This window comes from Nerophis ophidion, linkage group LG06 (genome assembly GCF_033978795.1).
Source record: "Nerophis ophidion isolate RoL-2023_Sa linkage group LG06, RoL_Noph_v1.0, whole genome shotgun sequence".
Lineage (NCBI taxonomy): Eukaryota > Metazoa > Chordata > Actinopteri > Syngnathiformes > Syngnathidae > Nerophis > Nerophis ophidion.
In genome coordinates this window covers 38,136,600-38,157,181 of record NC_084616.1, presented here as the reverse complement: position 1 = coordinate 38,157,181, position 20,582 = coordinate 38,136,600, and the positions used below count along the sequence as shown (strand labels likewise).

Below are 20,582 nucleotides of genomic sequence, written 5' to 3'. Positions count from 1 at the left end.
CCTAAGGCTTATGAGGCACATTTTTTATTTATTTTTTTATTTCAACTTAAAAACGTATGAGCTTATGGCTATGCCTACAACATAGGCTTTATGTTTATCTTTATTTTCCTGCCTGTCGTTGACAATGGAGATCAATCAATAAAGGTTCATCTTTGTCGCAAAATTGTTCACTGTTTCACTGTGCACCCCGCCCTCCCTCGTCCCTATTTGAGCATTATAAGGTTAACAAGTTAATATTCATTGAAATAAATTCTGAATTTTTTTTTTACCTAACGAAAATATAGGCCTAGTATTTCTAAAACATTTTTTTAACTTCTTAAAAGCATCGTTCTGCTTGCTGCAACTGCGCACATAAAGTGTGAGGAACGTACACCTGATCTGAGGGCATTGGCAACAATAGTCAACACTTTCTTAATGGAAATGACAATAATATTATAATAATGATAAATAATAATATCACACATTAATATCTCTTAGCCACTAATGCGTGGCCAAGAGATATATTAATGCGTGGCACGCATCTCTGCTGCATTGGATCAGTCTACTTTCTTTAACAGGCAAAAGCTTTCTAACGTCACTAATGCCTTGCATCGTCTATATTAGATATATAACAACGGGCGGGCGGGTGTGGTTTTGATTAAATGTTGGTTCGGGTGAAGGGCGGGTGGATGACGACTTTTGTGATGCGGTTGCGGATTAAATATTTGCCTATCCGCGCATCTCTAGTGCTTACATAAATACATTTTAACTAAATAAAAAATTATATATTTTTCTTAAATAAACTGTCAATAAAATTGAAGTGCAAATTAAATTACAGTTTCACCACTTTAGTCATATTTTTTATGTTTAACAAACTTCTGTATGACTTTTACTTCAGACTTTTTTTATATTGTCTATACTGCCACAAGTGGTGCAAAACTGTATTACAACTGAGTACTACGGTAACTATCATTACAAATTAAGAATACACTCAAACTGGCCAGGTTGGCAGAGATACACTGTATCTAAAGCTCAAAAGAGTGAACCGTTCTTGTTCGATAAATACTTTAAATACTGTGTCATTCCATCAGACTAGAGCTTTTCTATTTGGTCCTTGAGCATTAACCGATGAAGCCTTCTCGGAGTTGCAAATCCTCTTCCAAGACAAACTGAACTCTAAATTCTTTTTGCTTTCCTTTCAATGCCTTTGATACCTTAATATAATCAAAGGCAACAGCCTTATTGAATCTATAATGTACTTATTATCATGGATAACCAATATAGGACTCTATTTTCAAATTTGCAACATGTTATTAATCAATGTGGAAATTCTGTTTTTATTTTTCTGACATTTTGACTTGGCAAAGTCCTTTCTCACACATTCACACACAATGTGTGAGGGAACTGCATTGTGTAGTTCCATCGTTTTGGTTGTTTACAGGATGGACGACAGTGGAAGCCCTTCACTATCCGAGCTATCCCTTTCCCTTTGATGAAACCACTGATAGTGTTTGTAAACCCCAAAAGCGGAGGAAATCAGGTATTAAAGAATATTTGTACAAGGTTCCGTTTCTGGTCTGCACATATTTTTTTTTTGTTTTACATATGACAGGGCACCAAAATCTTTCAGTCCTTCATGTGGCATCTGAACCCAAGACAAGTGTTTGATCTGAGCCAGGCAGGACCTAAAGATGGGTAAATATTTACAGGAACATTTTTAAATATGTTAACAAGTTAACCTTTAACCTTTTTTCAAACATATAGTCTAGAGCTGTATCGTAAAGTTCATAATTTGAGGATTCTGGCCTGTGGAGGAGATGGAACTGTGAGTATTTCTGTGAGCACACGAACACACAAAAATGTAAATGACTAATCACTGTTTTCCTTATATCAATCAACCTGAAATGAAAACAATCAATTAATGATTGATTAAAATAACTATTATACATTATATTTATGTGTATCTGTGTATGAGGGTTTTTATATGTCCATGTGTAAAACCAGGTGGGATGGGTCCTATCATGCCTTGATGAACTTGCTTTGAAGCCTCAACCTCCTGTGGCAGTGTTACCACTTGGGACAGGAAATGACCTCGCTAGAACTCTCAACTGGGGAGGGGTGAGTCCAAATAGACAACTTTTGTGGGTGAATTCGGACAACATAGCAAAGGTTCTCAAACTTACTTTTCAATTTTCCATATTAGTAGTGTTTGTGAGTGTGAATGCTGTCTATCTGTGTTGGCCCTGTGATGACGTGCAACTGGGATAGGCTCCAGCGACCTGAGAGGGACACGTGGTAGAAAAATGGATGGGTATTTACTTTCCATTGAGAGCTCGAGTGACTGGGCCATTTGCAATAAAGTAACATAATTGAACTTTTCCAAAGCACTATCTTTTTTCATGTTTAAAAGTCATATAGAAAGTGTGGTACGAACAATGTTAACAATCACCAAATTATTTTGATTAGATTTTTTTTTAATCATATTCTCTGTTGAAAATACAGAATTATGTGAATAAGGATGTTTTGTTGTCTTCAACAGTGGACACTTCTGTTGGAAATTGCAATGCTTTATGTTACAATAGCGTTTTACATTGGCCCGATAGGACAACGGAGCAAATTAACACATCGGCTTTGTATGTGATTGGGCAGAAATAAATTAATATCCAGTATGTCTGTCTTGTTTTCATGGTTCACGCTTCTTTTCTTGCTAAACTCTGAAAAAATAGTTTCACCTTGTTTGACGTGTCTTGCAAGTGCCATTTGTTTTGGATCACTGGTTTGCTAGGAGAGTTTTATTGCAAATACCTGCCCATTTCTGCTTCTTATTAAATAATTCAAGGAACTTTAATTTCATACCAGTGCACAATAGACGGCACAGAATTTAGTATCCAAGGTCCGAAATGTAACTTTTAAACTCTGGTGTACATTCATATGAATGGCCTATCAGAAAAAAAAAACCTATCACTAGCCAACTGGAGCACTCCACTCCACCCTCCTTTGTGTTTCACAGTGGGTGGGACTTCTCGTTCATAAACACAGCAACGATTCGATTTGATTAAATATTGTAAATGTCTTAAGTCTATAACAAAAAACAAATGTATATGTTGTATGTAGGGCTGAAATGTTTTTCTCTTCACCATAAACAACTTTGGACAGTTTATACTTTAACTGTAACATGTTTAATTTCAGAAGTGGAATGTCAAATTTAGGATAGACTATTCATCCCACAATGGGGAAATTATGTGGTTGCAGTGCAGATACAAAAAGCCCACAAACGATTAGATAAACACACATTGAAAACAAAGAGGTAAACATCAAACAAGCCAAAGGACATAATAGCCATTAAAAGCATACAGAGCTAATGCAACCAGCTGCCACTTCAGTGCCACCATTTCTACATACAACTACAAAGTAAAACACACAAAAAATGTTGCAATAAATAATGCATATTGCCCACATTTGATTGCACCATGTATAAACAAACAAAACAGAAACACAATTTCAACACCCACATATTGCTCCACTCCATCGTCTGCTTGGGTCGGGGGGTTGTATAGGCCAGAGACAAGAACAGACCCAACAAAGCAACCAAGAGAGCCAACTCCCCCCTAGGCTACCCAGCAGCCCTCGGTCAATGTCCGGTCTGCATGAATGAGGGAGAATCTGTCTAGGGATACCAAAGTGTCTGATACATACTCATTCTGCTCTGTGAAGCTTGTCCATCCCAACGCTCAACGCTGGCACCCCAGGCCCTGTCTCTTCCTCCACATCTGCTCCGGTTTTTCCACGCAGACTCCGGTGTGGCAGAGACCCAGCAGCTAATCTCTGGTGCAAACATGTGCATGGCCAAAAGGCTCCCCCAGGGAGATCCAAAACTTCACAAAAAGCACCAAAAGGCACTGCCGAAGTCACAGAAGCGCCACCCCTTGTTGCGCAGTCCCTAATGGGCTTGAACCAAAAGCAAATAACACATGAAAACAGGAGGGAAACATCAAGAAACACAAAAGGGGGACACACAAGAGCGCAGAGCTCCCGCAACCACAGCCAACTTGAACACTATAATTGCAGTCGCCTAAAATTTCATGCCAGGTCTGTACGTCATTACACGCATTACATTCCTCATTACAGTACTTAAATAAAACAGTCGATCAATTATATGAATGTCAAAAGTCTTTGCGTCACTTTCTGTCAATGGGAGAGGACGCAAAGAAAAAGGCTCTACTTTGCTACCAAGGTTTTTGATGAGTTTGAAGATTTTTGACCTCTGATTTGTGATCACAGCCACAGTAGAGTTACTTGGCATCTTCAAAATTATTTGGGTCCATTGAAAGGCACTGATACGCTGAAATAAGGCAAGTACGCTGAAATAAGGCAAGTTGGAAGAGCCGTTGGCCTCAAGCAAACAGCCCCCTAGCGCAATTCAAACCAGTTGACTGGCAACCATAAGCCACGGCGAGTGCTTGAAGCGGTTTTAAGTTCTTCCGATGACAGAGTTGACAGGCTGACACCTCATGTTGATCTCCGAATGGCGCAAGTTAAAAAATTGTTGAAATTTACAAGTTAAAAGTGCTGCAAGCCGCTAAAGAAGCATCTGGTGTTAGAGAGCTTATACAAGAGGCACTGACGTCAGCGACCTGCCGCAATGTCAAAATCAAAAAAAAAAAACTCAAATCCCAAAACCTTAGGTGTCATCTGAATCAAATGATTCTCTAAAAAAACAGGACACGAGGGAAAGCAAGACATGATGGGAATCAAGACGTGATGCTAAAAAAATAAATGCTGACATAGAAAAAGCAAGAAAAGAACACATAGTAGACCTGGAAAGAGAAATAAAAGAACTTAAAGAAGATTACAAGGCAGAGCAATAAGATAACTTAAAGAAAATCTGAGAAAATCTAAAACAGAATACAAAAAAGATCTATAAAATACAGAAACTCTACAAAGTCAGAATAACAACATGAGAAAGGACTTTCAGAAAATGTGCCAAGAAATGAGGATTCTTCAAGAAGAAGTTATTGCAGTGAAACGAGACAACAACATGCTGTGGAATATCATAGATGAAATGTATCCGGATACACGAATGAATGATATCATCGTGACAAGGCAACGAATTAAACCAAGATCCTACGCGAAAGGCTGGTAGCTCTGCAATGAACTTCCAGGTCGTGCCTTTTCCTAAATTGAACTCCAACAACTGTCTTTGATAACTTTCCACAGCTTCTTTAAATCCTGATCAGCTTTCTTAAAGGTTCTTGGCCCTCCTTGCCACATATAGTGGCAATCCAGAGGAAGCTGGTGCAACTGGGTTAGCTCTGAACAGCTGTTGCCATTTTCCTGTCAGATCAAGTGGTAGCTCCTCGCTCAGGAGAGCCCAACTGCTCACATCTTCTAAAACAATGCTTTTCATTCTGACTGTAAAGTGGGTTATATGTGCGTGCTGAAGACAGAAGAACACTTTGCTTTGTGTTGCTTTTGTGCTTTAGGATGTTTGCTTGTGGCTTGAGGATCTTAGGTGAAGTCATTACTTGTTCTCTGGATTAGGCCAAGCACATTCAACACTGTTTCATGTGTCTCTGCTACTACCATGTTGCTCAGGGGAATCTCCTACCATTTCATCTTCAATTCAGCATAATTTGTCATCCATTTGTAGAGCTCCATTCCTGCCGACTTTAGTATTTATTTGACCTTTGACCTTTGTCGTTACATGGTCAGCCTCTTAGGCTGTGCGTGAGCCAGCGATGAAATTATCAACATAAAGTGACTCTCTTAACAACTTAACAACTTGTGGTTGTGTTGTTTCATACTGTTTCACACAACTTTGGATGGTGACTGTGAGCAGAAGTGGGCTGGGCGTGGCTCCAAAAAGCACTCTTGACATCCGCAAGCCATGTAGTTGATTGTCTTGTTCTTGTGGACCTGTCATCTACAGGAATGTCTGTCCCTTTCTCTGAGGGACATTTGCAAAAATGACTTGGTTATATCTGACAAATAAGCTATTTTAGAAGATTTGGATTCAGGTTTGCGCCTCTATATAAGCAATCCTTAAGGTAAGCACTGCATTTTCCTTCCATTGTCATCCATCTTTAAAGATTTTTGTTTTCTCAAACATCTAGCGCAGGGGTGGCCAACTAGTCAGAGACTAAGAGCCACTTTTTTTTCTGTGTTACTGCAAAGAGCCACATCATACACATGGGTACACATGAACATCATCTTTTAATCATATATGCACGCATACACAGACCTCTGCTCAGCCAGATCTAATGAGAATAACCACACCAACATGATAATATCAGTAATTTTCAACAGTTAACATTGTGTGCACTGTCTCACACACACAAACTCTCAGTTCAAGCAAGTCCACAAACAATAATAGAATAGTTTTCAATTACATCTTTCCCTTACTATGCTGCTTAGTGAGACTTCTGGCATTCCTTATCTTGAACAATCCTCTTCAAATCTGGCTTGTATTCTGTTGTTGCCAGTCCAAGCAATTCTTTCAAAGGAGTGTCAGTCAGAACAGATCGATGCTTTAATTTCACGTTTCAGGGTAGAAAACACAGACTCGCAGACGTACGTTGACCCAAACATGGACAGTATCTTAAGCGCATCTTGTTTGATGTTTGGGTATTTTTCAATTGGCACACTTTTCCAGAACTCAACGGTCCCTTCCCTTAAAACAGCTTTCAGTTGATCCTCCGCACAAAGGTCGATCATCTCCAACTCAGCCGCAGCCTCATCTGTGACGAGCGGGGCTTTCAAACAGTCTGTCTCCGCATTAAATGGGTCGACGAGGAACGTAATCTGTGGTCTTTCAGTTGTAGATCACAGAACCGGGTCACAAAGCTTTCTTGCAGGTTTGCAACCAGTGTTGCATATCTGTCTCTTTTCTTTTTACGGGCGGCGCTGATGACTTACTCACTGGCTTTTAGCAGAGTATGAAAATGTGTTAAATCTCCCTTTTGAATATGCGCCTAGAACAGCTTTAGTTTGTTGACAAACGCAAACACACTTTGCACCAAGTCAGGCAGCATTTTTAACTTACCCTGCAGGGTCAGGTTCAGTCTGTCCAAGTGACACAGCATGTCGACTGAAAATGCCAGATCCATAATCCGCTCGAGGTCTGAGAGCTCGGGATAGTCCTTGTCCGTCCCTTCCATGAACAGTTTCACAGCATCCAAAAGCTCAAAGAAGCGAGAGAATACCTTGCTTTTTGACAGCCACCTCACAGTGCAGTGCAGCGGCAGGTCACCTGGAAGCCCTTGGTCCAGCTCAGCGATGAGATTCCTGAATTGCCCATGTGTGCGGATGTAGTTGACGATTTCTATCACAGGCTTTATGACGTTGTTTAAATTCAATGATTTAGACACGAGTTGCTCCCTGTGGATGATGCAGTGGAAATTCCAAAAGTCGGGAAATGTTTGATCAGCTTTGCACAGCCCCACAAGCCCGTTCACTGATCCGATCATGGCTGGCGCTCCATCCGTGGCTTTTGCAGTTAGTTTCGGTATGGGCAGATTTGCTTTTGCAAACGCAGCTATCATTGCTTCTTTCACATCTATGCCACAGGTTCTGTCTTTTAATGTCACAATATCAAGGAGTTCTTCTTTGATCATACATTCATTTGACACAGACCGTGCAAATATTGCCAACTGAGGCTTGTCTTGTATGTCACAACTCTCATCCAATGCCACACTAAAATACTCACATGCTTGAAGGTCAGAGTGCAACTGTGATTCAACAGCTGTATTAGTATCCGATATTCTGCGTTTAACACTGTGGCGGGACAGTTGAACATCTGATACGCTCCGTTTTAGTTTGTCGTCTCCAGGAGCCAAGATTTCAAAGGCGTCAATGAGGCATTTTTTAATGAAGTCCCCTCGTTGTATGGCTTTTTAGCCCGTGCTAAGCCAGCTGATATGATGCAAGCGTTACGGTCTCCGAGTGTTTCGTAAATTTTTGGAAAAACTGCACCTGCTTTTCTGCCTGGCTTTTCAAAGCGACCAACTTGTTCTTGCGAAGTTCAGTCCCTTTTGGAAATTCCTGTTCGATGTTAGGGTGGAGTGAGCTGAAATGACGCTCAAAATTTGAAGCTTTGAAATGTGCTAATGCTGCGTGACATATAAGGCAGAACGGCTTGCCATTACGTTTAACAAAAAAATATAAACTCTCCCACTCTTACAGAAACATCCTGTGTTCTTCATATTTTCGTTTGGCTGTGCTTTTTTTCCCCTGCCATTTCAAAAGGTAACTTAGCGGAAATTGTTTACAACACAAATGATGTCACACCAAAGATTCTCTCATCACTCGTTTCACGTCGCTCAAACAGGCTTACATGGTCAGTGTGCCATCCAGCTGTAGGGGGAGTGAATGACAGCGCCAGCCAAGCATTTTTGACGCATGTCATGTGACAGCTCCTGAAGAGCCGCATGAAACTGGTTAAAGAGCCGCATGAGGCTCGCGAGCCGCGGGTTGGCCAGACCAGATCTAGAGTCTCTTCCTTGGCTGAATTTTGTACGGATTTTGTAATACCCAGCAACCTAATTATGCAGAATGGACTAAGTTGTTTGGAAATTAAAGCGTTCTCTTCGAGTGAAATGAACAGGCAGGCATCTTTGATGACACTTGACATAAACGCCAGTCCCTGCACAAAGCATCCAAATCTGCTTTCCAAAGCCAATAATGTTTCTGTTTTCTTGGCTCATTCTGTCACTATCTGCCAATGATAGTGTCACACCCCGCCTCGGGTGAAGGTAATGTAACCTTTGCAAACCGGACTTCAAATCAAGGATGGCAAGGCACACAGTGGTAAGAGTTTACAAACATTTATTGAAAATCCCCAAAAATGTCAAAAGGTGAACAAAAACACAGGAAGACAAAGCACCCACAATCTGTAACAGTAATAAATAAAGACAATATTAGTATCGTATATTACATATAGTACATTTATATTCTAAATATATTTCAAAAAGTCGCATGCGTTAAATAGGCCTATATATAATTAATCAAAATAAGCATATTAAAAATAATCAAAATATAAATCATCAATTATATAAAAATACAAATATTCACAATCAAAAGGTCAAAAATCAAATATATCAAAGTAAAGAATTAAATGACAAAACAAATTTGGCAAAATAAATTAGCAATCAACAAAACTAATTTAACCGGTTACATCACAACATAATCTCATCATCAAAATAATCACCTCAGTAGTTGTTTGATGTATGGAGAGCGAAACTCTTGCTCAGGACCGAGAACCTCCTCCGGCAGTGACAGGCAGCAGACTGGCAGAAAAATGGCATTTTCCCCACTTAAACAGCCCATAGCCCCGCCCTTTAGCTGGGACCAATTTGACAGGGGAAATTAAGAAATCAGTTATTTTGTAATTTACACCATAAGTAACTATCACATGTCTAAAAAATATTCACATTGTACTTTTGTATTTGTGTAGCAGTCATTTTTGTACACAGTGTATTCAGGCTTAGACAACACAACTTTCAAATGTCCAGTGTCCCCTCTTCAACACCCAGTTACTGACAATAATGGTTTGGCCCAATTTAGGCCTAATTAGTCAAAGCAGGTGTGCTCACCTACATAAAGCCCTCAGCCCCTTCCTGACTCTTTTAGCCACACCTTCAGAGCCATAGTGACTGACAGGTTGCAACTTGTTTGTGGAGCATGCTGTTTGTAGTGTGTCAATGTTGAGCTTCTTAAGAAATGTGCACGGTTTGTGAGGAAGTCAAAGGTCAAACAGTGACAGTGTGGGGTCAAACTTTCACAGATAGTCATCAGCTATTAGGATAGCTAGTTCTGATTCATCATCATTTTATGGAAAATGTTCTAGCTGTAGTTCTTTTTTCTTAAACTCATGTTGAAGCTGCTCACCAGTTACTTTCATCATTGCCGAGCATATCTGAGGCGTTTCCACAGTTTAAATTTTTTTTTTTTGACCAGAATCCCACACATTTTGTACAAACCCCGTTTCTAAAGGGTTGGGAAATTGTGTTAGATGTAAATATAAACGGAATACAATGATTTGCAAATCCATTTCTACCCATATTCAATTGAATGCACTACAAAGACAAGATATTTGATGTTCAAACTCATAAACTTTATATTTTTTTTGCAAATAATAATTAACTTAGAATTTCATGGCTGCAGCACGAGCTAAAGTAGTTGGGAAAGGGCAGTTTCATCACCTTTTCTTTTAACAACACTTTGGGAACTGAGGAGAGACATTTTTTAAGCTTTTCAGGTGGAATTCTTTCCCATTCTTTTTTTATGTACAGCTTGAGTTGTTCAACAGTCCGGGGTCTCCGTTGTGGTATTTTAGGCTTCATAATGCGCCACACATTCTCAATGGGAGACAGGTCTGGACTACAAAAGAGCCAGTCTAGTACCCGCACTCTTTTACTATGAAGCCACATTGTTGTAACAAGTGACTTGGCATTGTCTTGCTGAAATAAGCAAGGGCGTCCATGATAACGTTGCTTGGATGGTAACATATGTAGCTCCAAAACCTGTATGTACCGTTCAGGTTTAATGGTGCTTTCACAGCTGTGTAAGTTACCCATGCCTCAGGCACTAATGCACACCCCCATACCATCACAGATGCTGGCTTTTCAACTTTGCACCTACAACAGTCCTGATGGTTCTTTTCCTCTTTGGTCCGAAGGACACAACGTTCACCCTTTTTAAAAAAAAACAATTTGAAATGTGGACTCGTCAGACCACAAAACACTTTTCTACTTTGCATCAGTCCATCTTAGCTGAGCTCGGGCCCAGTGAAGCTGGCGGCGTTTCTGGGTATCATTGATAAATGGGTTTGGCTTTGCATAGTAGAGTTTTAACTTGCACTTACAAATGTAGCGACAAACTGTAGTTACTGACAGTTATTTTCTGAAGTTTTCCCGAGCCCATGTGGTGATATCCTTTACACACTGATGTTGCTTTTTGATGCAGTACCGCCTGAGGGAACCAAGGTCCGTTATATCATCGCTTACGTGCAGGGATTTCTCCAGATTCTCTGAACCTTTTGATGGTATTACGGACCATAGATGGTGAAATTCCTAAATTTCTTGCAATAGCCCGTTGAGAAATGTTGTTTTTAAACTGTGTGACGGTTTGCTTACGCATTTGTTCACAAAGTGGTGACCGTTTCCCAATCCTTGTTTGTGAATGACTGAGCATTTCCCAGAAGCTGCTTTTATACCCAATCATGGCACCCACCTGTTCCCAATTAACCTGCACACCTGTGGGATGTTCCATATAAGTGTTTGATGAGCATTCCTCAACTTTATCAGTATTTATTGCCATCTTTCCCAACTTCTTTGTCACGTGTTGCAGGCATCAAATTTTGAAGTTTATGATTATTTGCAAAAAAAAGTTTATCAGTTTGAACATCATATACTGTATGTTGTCTTTGTAGCATATTCAACTGAATATGGGTTGAACATTTTTTGAAAATCTTTGTATTCCGTTTATATTTACATCTAACACAATTTCCCAACTCATATGGAAATGGGGTTTGTACAATGACCTTCACTGTGCTGCGTTGGGTTATTGTGGGAGCAAAGGAGCCAACTATGTGAAGAGTGATTTTTTTTCTTGTCCAATTACTAGTAACTTAAAGTCTTCTCAGTAGCTTTTCATGGTTGAAACTCCTCTGATTGACTCCATCCAGTTGTAGGATTGGGAATTGATATTTTTTCCGGTTCCGATTCAACTTTTGATTCTGTTTAATGATTCGGTTCCTTATCGGTTCTCTTATCAATTCTTAATTTGATTAAGAGAGAACAACAAGGTGGGTTAGCATCAATTTTGTTTAGTTTAAGGGTGACATTACCTTACAAAGTCTACAGTGAAGTCATATGTAGCATAGAACAAAAACAACTTTTTTGAAAATAAGTACAGTAAATATGTATCATTAGAATTTTACCAAATGAATCATATGTGGAATTTACACATAATATTACACTTAAGTTCATAATAAATCATTAATTGTGAAATAAGATAACAATGCTTTCTTATGATTTAGATTATTATGGCTTAAAATTTATGAAAGCCATAAATTCAAAATTGTGGGGTTTCAAAAACTGTTAGTCATGATCATCAAAATTATAATAAATACAGGCTTGACATATCTCTCTTTGCATGTAATAAGTTAATACCACATATTAGTTTCGCATTTGAAGTTGAATTGCTGAGATCAATGGACTTTAACACTTTTTTTGGAGTTTCATGTGTAAAATGAAAATGGGTAAAACTGTGGTAGGAGGAAAATATGCAGCCTTTCTGACTACAAAAACATTCACCTACCGAAAAAAGGAGCACTTAGTGTGGTAAATGCGTGCAAGCTTTTTACCACAAGCTTCGCCACTGCTCGCCGTCTAGCGGCAGAAGTGAACTAGAGCGAGCAGCTACTGCCCGCCTCAGAGTCAGAATCTGTCACTCGTCATTCTCATCTGAATGAGAAAGTAATCATTTGAATTAAACAAACACTAGTGCTAAGATTATAGTGTATATATATATTTATATATATATATACATACACACAGTGGGGCAAAAAAGTACTTAGTCAGTCACCGATTGTGCAAGTTCTCCCACTTAAAATGATGACAGAGGTCTGTAATTTTCATCATAGGTACACTTCAACTGTGAGAGACAGAATGTGGAAAAAAAAACAGGAATTCACATTGTAGGAATTTTAAAGAATTTATTTGTAAATTATGGTGGAAAATAAGTATTTGGTCAATAACAACAATTCAACTCAATACTTTGTAATATAAACTTTGTTGGCAATAACAGAGGTCAAACGATTTCTATAGGTCTTTACTAAGTTTGCACACACAGTAGCTGGTATTTTGGCCCATTCCTCTATGCAGATCTTCTCGAGAGCAGTGATGTTTTGGGGCTGTGTCCGAGCAACACTTACTTTCAACTCCCTCCACAGATTTTCTATGGGGTTGAGGTCTGGAGACTGGCTAGGCCACTCCAGGACTTTCAAATGCTTCTTACGGAGCCACTCCTTCGTTGCCCGGGCAGTGTGTTTGGGATCATTGTCATGCTGGAAGACCCAGCCACGTTTCATCTTCAAAGCTCTCACTGATGGAAGGAGGTTTTGGCTCAAAATCTTACGATGCATGGCCCCATTCATTCTTTCCTTAACACGGATCAGTCGTCCTGTCCCCTTACCAGAAAAACAGCCCCAAAGCATTATGTTTCCACCCCCATGCTTCACAGTAGGTATGGTGTTTTTGGGATGCAACTTAGTATTCTTCTTCCTCCAAACACGACGGGTTGAGTTTATACCAAAAAGTTCTATTTTGGTTTCATCTGACCACATAACATTCTCCCAATCCCCTGCTGTATCCATGTGCTCTCTGGCAAACTTCAGACGGGCCTGGACATGCACTGGCTTAAGCAGGGGGACGCGTCTGACACTGCAGGATTTGATTCCCTGTCGGCGTAGTGTGTTACTGATGGTAACCTTTGTTACTTTGGTCCCAGCTCTCTGCAGGTCATTCACCAGGTCCCCCCGTGTGGTTCTGGGATTTTAGCTCACCGTTCTCATGATCATTTTGACCCCACGGGATGAGATCTTGCGTTGAGCCCCAGATCGAGGGAGATTATCAGTGGTCTTGTATGTCTTCCATTTTCTGATAATTGCTTCTATAGTTGATTTTTTCACACCAAGCTGCTTGCTTATTGTAGATTCACTCTTCCCAGTCTGGTGCAGGTCTACAATTCTTTTCCTGGTGTCCTTCGACAGCTGTTTGGTCTTGGCCATAGTGGAGTTTGGAGTCTGACTGTTTGAGGCTGTGGAGAGGTGTCTTTTATACAGATAACAAGTTCAAACAAGTGCTATTAAAATATGTAACGAGTGGAGGACAGAAGAGCTTCTTAGAGAAGAAGTTACAGGTATTTGAGAACCAGAGATTTTCCTTGTTTGAAGTGACCAAATACTTATTTTCCACCATAATTTACAAATAAATTCTTTAAAATTTCTACAATGTGAATTCCTGGATTTTTTTCCACATCCTGTCTCTCACAGTTGAAGTGTACCTATGATGAAAATTACAGACCTCTGTCATCATTTTAAGTGGGAGAACTTGCACAATCGGTGGCTGACTAAATACTTTTTGCCCCACTGTGTGTGTGTGTGTGTGTGTATATATATATATATATATATATATATATATATATATATATATATATATATATATATATATATATATATATATTTGCATGTTATAATTATAATATTTAAATTTTCTTGAAGGAACTCTCCTGAAGGTATCAATAAAGTACCACCTATCAATCTAGTACTTGTAATTTATGCCTGGGGACTGCTGCTGGGATGAGATCAGCGAAAACAGGACATTCAATAATGGTTGTTGCATGCTGAATGTTCAAACATTCCAACATATTGCCCACATGCCTTCCTTTTGATGAAATACCAACCTTGCAATTATTACAAGTAGCACTATTGCAATCTTTTGTTGTGAGAAGACTTCTGAGAGTTTCTCCCGCCGTTATTACGCATATTGCGTAATAACGTCATTCCCACCCACGCTAATTGTTTTGAGAAAGGTCTGAAAAAAATGGCAAGCGTTTCCAAGGCATTGATAAACTGGGAACTGGTTCTGAACAAAACCCGATTTTGTTTCCTATCTCTATCTAGTAGGCAAACAGCTACTTTTTTCCCTTATGGATCTTTGACCCATGCCGCAGCTGTAGCAACACAGCATTATCTATTATGTGTGGCTTGGTCATTATCTGCTGAATGGGGAAGAACTGAGGACCTATGGCCTCTTCTCATTTAGAGGACTGCATCTTCCCTCTGTTACCGGTCCACACAGCGACATGTTGTCTCCTTACGCATTTCTCACACTCATTCTTGATTTTACAGAATTGTGCACTGTGTTTCTGCCCTAAACACTCGCAGCATTTTTCCATCTTCTTCAGTTTTTCTTTTCTATCAGCAATGTCATAGTCTGGACAATTTTCTGATTTGTGCTGTTCACAGTTGCAGAACAAACAATTGTTTTCCTTCTGTGCAGTGCTTCAGCAGATTTTGCGTGGTGCCCTCTCAATTTAAAATCATTAATTTCATGGTTATATGACTTGTTCTCCACTTTTTGTGGAGTTTATGGCCATATAATTCCCAACACTTTTTCCCTGCTATGGACCTATTTTTGCAAGAATGTGACTACTTTGGACACTTTCCATTCATTGTCGTCTTTCAGCGGCTATACCCGTACTTAAAAGCTATGTCATTTGGAATCATCTTCAACAGGATTGGGTATAAAAGGCTTCCATACATCTCTGAAAAGTCACCCAATGATTCCAGATTCCAGATTTGAATCTCCCGTTAATCATATAGCTGTCTCAAAGCATGCACATTAGTTGGCCTTAAAAGGGTTTTAGGCTTAACAACTTCGACATATGAGCACTTATCACAAAATAACTTCTTACAAATCTGTTGTGCAGAAGCTCAATTGCAGCATCATCATTTTCAATTGTCAACATTAGTCCTGCCACTGCCTTTATAGCTTGTGGGTTAAGCTTTCAAACTTCTCTCTTTTGCACAGTGCATAAATTCTGGTGACTAGCAGCCTCATACTGACTCCAAAACTACTGCCATAAGTTGAGATCTTCATCACATTTATTAATGATCAGCTTTGGCAAATTTACTGATGCGCTGTGTCCAAATACCCTTGATGAAGAAGCGTCATTTACACTTTGAGGTTGACGTAATTGTTGCGGCTTTTGGACAATATGATCTTCTCCTCATTTTTCTCTGAAATTTAAATCTCCAACCAATGGTTTTTCAGTGAAGTTAATAGTTCCATTTCGCAGTGAAATTTAAATCTCCAACCATAGGTTTTCCAGTGAAGTTTGTAGTTCCATTTCACAGTTTAATTCTAACAAGATTCACTCCTTGGCGGACAACATCTCTAGAAAGTGCTCAAGTGATCAATATCCGGTCCCTTATTAGCCAATGTTGCAGCTTCCACCGCGTCTTTGTTCTCTACTGTGCGCTCATTATATCCTGGGTTTTGGCGCTAATAACTGTAGTATTTCTCCACTTGATCGCACTTCAAGGAGGAGACAGAATGTCGATTGACAAAATTTTTATATTGAAAGTGTCAAGTTAACAAGATGTTACATACATCTTTTGTGTTCCATGAACAATTTTAGCGCTTTTTTTACATCAACTTCCTGCTTCCGTTCCTGCATTATCATGCCGATGTAGTTCTTTTGGCCCAAAACAATCGTACTTTTACCATCAACAGTCTTATTAGTCCACATATGAGCACACATAAACATAAAAAATATTAACCACTGAACTGTAATAATATTAACATGCAATTTAAAATAGCTGTTAAACAGTATACTTACGTACAGTATACAACAAAAGTCGCCTCTGATTGGCTTTTGCAATTAACATTTCTGGCATGTTCGATCGAGTAAATATGACGCGACATCTGACCAGCATTATCAACCTGAAATTTATTAGGATCCTCGATCACTATCCTATAATCACCCAGCTCTTTTTTTCTACCCTTATTTCAAAGTACAAACTGTTATCTTGTATTTCTTCCAGATATTTATTCATCACGTCACCTGTGGTCTGTATTTCACTACGCTTCTTGCTGTCTCGACAGGACAACAGTTTGTGTGCCTGATTTTCACATAACTAGTCTGTAGAGGGTCAGAATTCTCCTAATAATTGAGCTAAAATACTTTTTTTACACCAAAAGACTGAATTAAAAATATAGCACTGACAACTCAAATGCCTGTATGCCGCACTAGGGCAGCCATAAAGCAGGATGTGGCTCACAAGCCACGTGTTAGCCTCTCGTGTAAAAGTACAATGTAATTCTACCTTGTGCTTTTTTTTCAGGGCTATACAGATGAACCTCTGTCCAAGATCCTGTCTCATGTTGAGGATGGAACCGTAGTGCAACTTGACCGGTGGAATCTACAAATTGAACCCAATCACAGTGCAGGGGCTGAGGTCGATGAGCAACAAATTGATAAGGTTTGACACTTTAGTTTGGCTATTCACAGGTTAATTGCACACTCGGGGCGCTGTGGTGCAGAATTCAACCTGAGAGAGAGAAAAACAAACTACATAAAACTCAGGTTCATCAGAAATATGAATATTGCTTTGTAGATTGAATTCCGCTCTAAATCAAACGTGGTTCACATACTACACTACTTACTACTACACACACAAACGTTTATCTCATACATGTTTACCACTATAGATGGCAACAAAACAAATTACCTGTAGGGCTTCAGCACCGTCGCCATTACAGTGGTAGGTAGGACTGGGCGATATGGGCCCAAACTTATACCACGGTACTTTTAGTTTGAATACCGCTATCCAATATATACCGGCATATTAAAAAAAAAAATTCAAAGTGCATGGTTGCCTCAGTGTTTTATGGCAGATAACCAGTGTCGCGAGCACTCGGATTATTTTTTTTTGTAAGTAGTAATGTGTTGTTTATTCTTTGAAAAGTAATATGGCGCGGGACGGCGTGGCGAAGTTGGGAGAGTGGCCGTGCCAACAATCTGAGGGTTACTGGTTCATCTATCCATCTGGTTCAATCCCCACCTTCTTCCATCGTAGTCACGTCCGTTGTGTCCTTGGGCTAGTTACTTCACCCTTGCTCCTTATGGGTCCTGGTTAGCGCCTTGCATGGCAGCTCCCGCCATCAGTGTGTGAATGGGTGAATGGGTGAATGTGGAAATACTGTCAAAGTGCTTTGGGCTCCTTAAAAAGGGGTAGAAAAGCGCTATACAAGTACAACCATTTACGTACCATTTACCATTTAATTTGTTGGCCGTTACTATGTCAAAGCAATTTTCGTTCATTTTGTTTATCCTCATGCCAGTGCGTAGGATAGATGGAGCTTCTCACTTCGGTAAAGCTGCTGGTTGTTTAGTTTAAAACTACTTTTCAGCTTTACATTGTGAAACCCATTATCTAAGTCCTATTTAAACCAGTGTGGATAGCACTGGGAGCAGGTGGGTAAAGTGTCTTGCCTAAGGACACAACAGTTGTGACTAGGATGGCAAAAGCGCGGATTGAACCTAGAACACTCAAATTGCTAGCACGGCCGCTCTACCAACCTAGCCACGCCACACCAAGGCAGCTGTCAACTTCCGAAGACCTTATACGGCGTCACATTAGTGCCAAAAATCCAAGCGCATAAAAACTGTTATCGCGTGCTGATTCTGCAATTCGTGCGCGCGCGCGACACCCTTTTGCCGGCGTGTGGGGCCTTTGTGCCCGCGCGGCACCTTTTTGCGTGCGCGCGCACCGTCTTCGTTTTGGCACTTTAGGGGCGGGTATGCTTGGACGGCCCGTCCTTTTTGATTGGTCAGGCGAAAAAAGCTCGGGGCCAATTAGAAGTGTAGCAGGGCGGGTCATTGTCAATATGTATCAAGATGATACAGCTCCTTTCGACAAACAAAAAAAGTTGATAATTGAGCAAGTTATGGTTATTTAAATAGTACATGTATGGCGTCACATTAGTGCCAAAAATCCAAGCGTATAAAAACTGTTATCGCGGGCTGAATTTCCACTTCAACTAATTTCCAAACTTTTCGATGAGTTATAAATGTCAGAGTATTGTATGTATATGTATATTTAAATAGTACTTGTACCATTGACATCCATAAAATGATCGGGACCAGCTGTCCGAGGTAAGATGGCCGCTACGCTGGAGAAACATTGAGTGTTTATTCATATCTATTAGGGGTGTTGGAAAAAATTGATTGAAATACGAATCGAAACGAATACGTTGTGCGATTCAGAATCGATTCTCATTTTTAAAAAATCTATTTAAAAAAATATATATATATTTATTTATTTATTTTTTTAATCAATCCAACAAAACAATACACAGCAATACCATAGCAATGCAATCCAACTCCAAAACCAAACCTGACCCAGCAACACTCAGAACTGCAATAAAGACACAAACACGACACAACAAGCCAAAAGTAGTGAAACAAAAATGAATATTAGCAACAACAGTATCAATATTAGTTATAATTTCAGCATAACAGTGATTAAAAATCCCTCATTGACATTATCATTAGATATTTATAAAAATAAAAAAAAAGAACAATAGTGTCACCGTGGCTTACACTTGCATCGCATCTCATAAGCTTGACAACACACTGTGTCCAATGTTTCCACAAAGAAAAAACAACTCATATTTTTGGTTCGTTTAATAGTTAAAACAAATTTACATTATTGCAATCAGTTGATAAAACATTTTCCTTTACAATTATAAAAGTAAAAAAAAAAATCTACTATTCTGCTAGCATGTCAGCAGACTGGGGTAGATGCTGCTGAAATCTTATGTATTGAATGAATACTGAATCATTTTGAATCGGAAAAATATCGTTTTTGAATCGAGAATCCAATCGAATCGGAAAAATCGATATATTATCGAATCGTGACCCCAAGGATCGATATTGAATCGAATCGTGGGACAACCAAAGATTCACAGCCCTAATATCTATGATGAAAGGTCCATGGCAGTTCCCTCGGATTAAAAAGAAAGGAAATCATGTTTTCATGGCTGAACAAGTACGTCTTACACTATTATCTCTCAGATTTAATTTGCCTAATGTATGGAGTTAGCTTTTTATGTTGTTTTTTTAAATATATATTTTTAACTCTGCCATCTATACTGATCTGGGCTGAAATCTAATTTTCCATAGTTTGAGTTGTTTGCAGAAACGTAAATACTTTTTATAGTAATATTAAAACCATATTCATTAATTGTAGTGATAACCTGTCATTCATTTTCTACTAAAATAGTAATTACAATCATAACAGCAATAATTAGGCCCATATGCTCATTATGTGGTCCTGATATGAAGTACGCATAGATAAGTGGGTTCGGGTAGACTCTGGTGTAGACCTAAAGTAGATAGAGGAAAGAAAATTAATAGTCCCATAGTGTGGCATACATTCAATATTTACATATACAAATATTAAATAAATAAAAGCATTTTTTAAAACAAACAAGTGAGGAAAGAAAACATATTTGAAAATATAATTTCCATCATTGACTGACATCTGTCGACTGGTTGTATGTGTATGAAAAGAGAGATATTGATCATTACACTTCATTAACTATGTGATGTTCTCTCAACAGATGAGACATTACCTTCTTCAAAAACTTATAGATAAAATTCAATTGGAATTTTCCACAACTCCACTAAATTTGGACTTTTTAGAATTTGTTTGTCGACAGGAGCTGTATCATCTTGGTACATATTGACGATGACCCGCCCTGCTATACTTCTGATTGGCCCTGAGCTTTTTTCGCCTGACCAATCAGAAAGGAGGGGCTGTCTAAGCATACCTGCCCCCAAAGTGCCAAAACGAAGACGGCGCGCACGCACGCACATAAGCACCGCGCGCACGCTAAAAGGCGCCGCGCACGCACGAAGTGCAGAATCAGCGCGCGATAACAGATTTTATGCGCTTGGTTTTTTGGCACTAATGTGACACCATAACCTTATTTGTCTCTTTATTGATGACTTCACAGGTCTTGTCTGAGCAT

At 39.3% G+C, this 20,582-nt stretch overlaps 1 protein-coding gene across 14 annotated transcripts in view; it reads left to right on the top strand.

The window, feature by feature from the left end:
* The window catches only part of LOC133554659 (diacylglycerol kinase zeta-like), a 244,663-nt gene that overhangs the window by 106,311 nt on the left and 117,770 nt on the right, over positions 1–20,582 (top strand). For 13 of the 14 annotated variants that reach the window (XM_061903651.1, XM_061903653.1, XM_061903648.1 and 10 more), the window contains 5 exons: positions 1,421–1,519; positions 1,592–1,674; positions 1,744–1,804; positions 1,984–2,097; positions 16,889–17,026. In XM_061903651.1, the coding sequence (XP_061759635.1) occupies positions 1,421–1,519; positions 1,592–1,674; positions 1,744–1,804; positions 1,984–2,097; positions 16,889–17,026 (495 nt within the window). The remainder of the gene's footprint in view (positions 1–1,420; positions 1,520–1,591; positions 1,675–1,743; positions 1,805–1,983; positions 2,098–16,888; positions 17,027–20,582) is intronic. The other variant, XM_061903655.1, reaches the window with a different exon arrangement.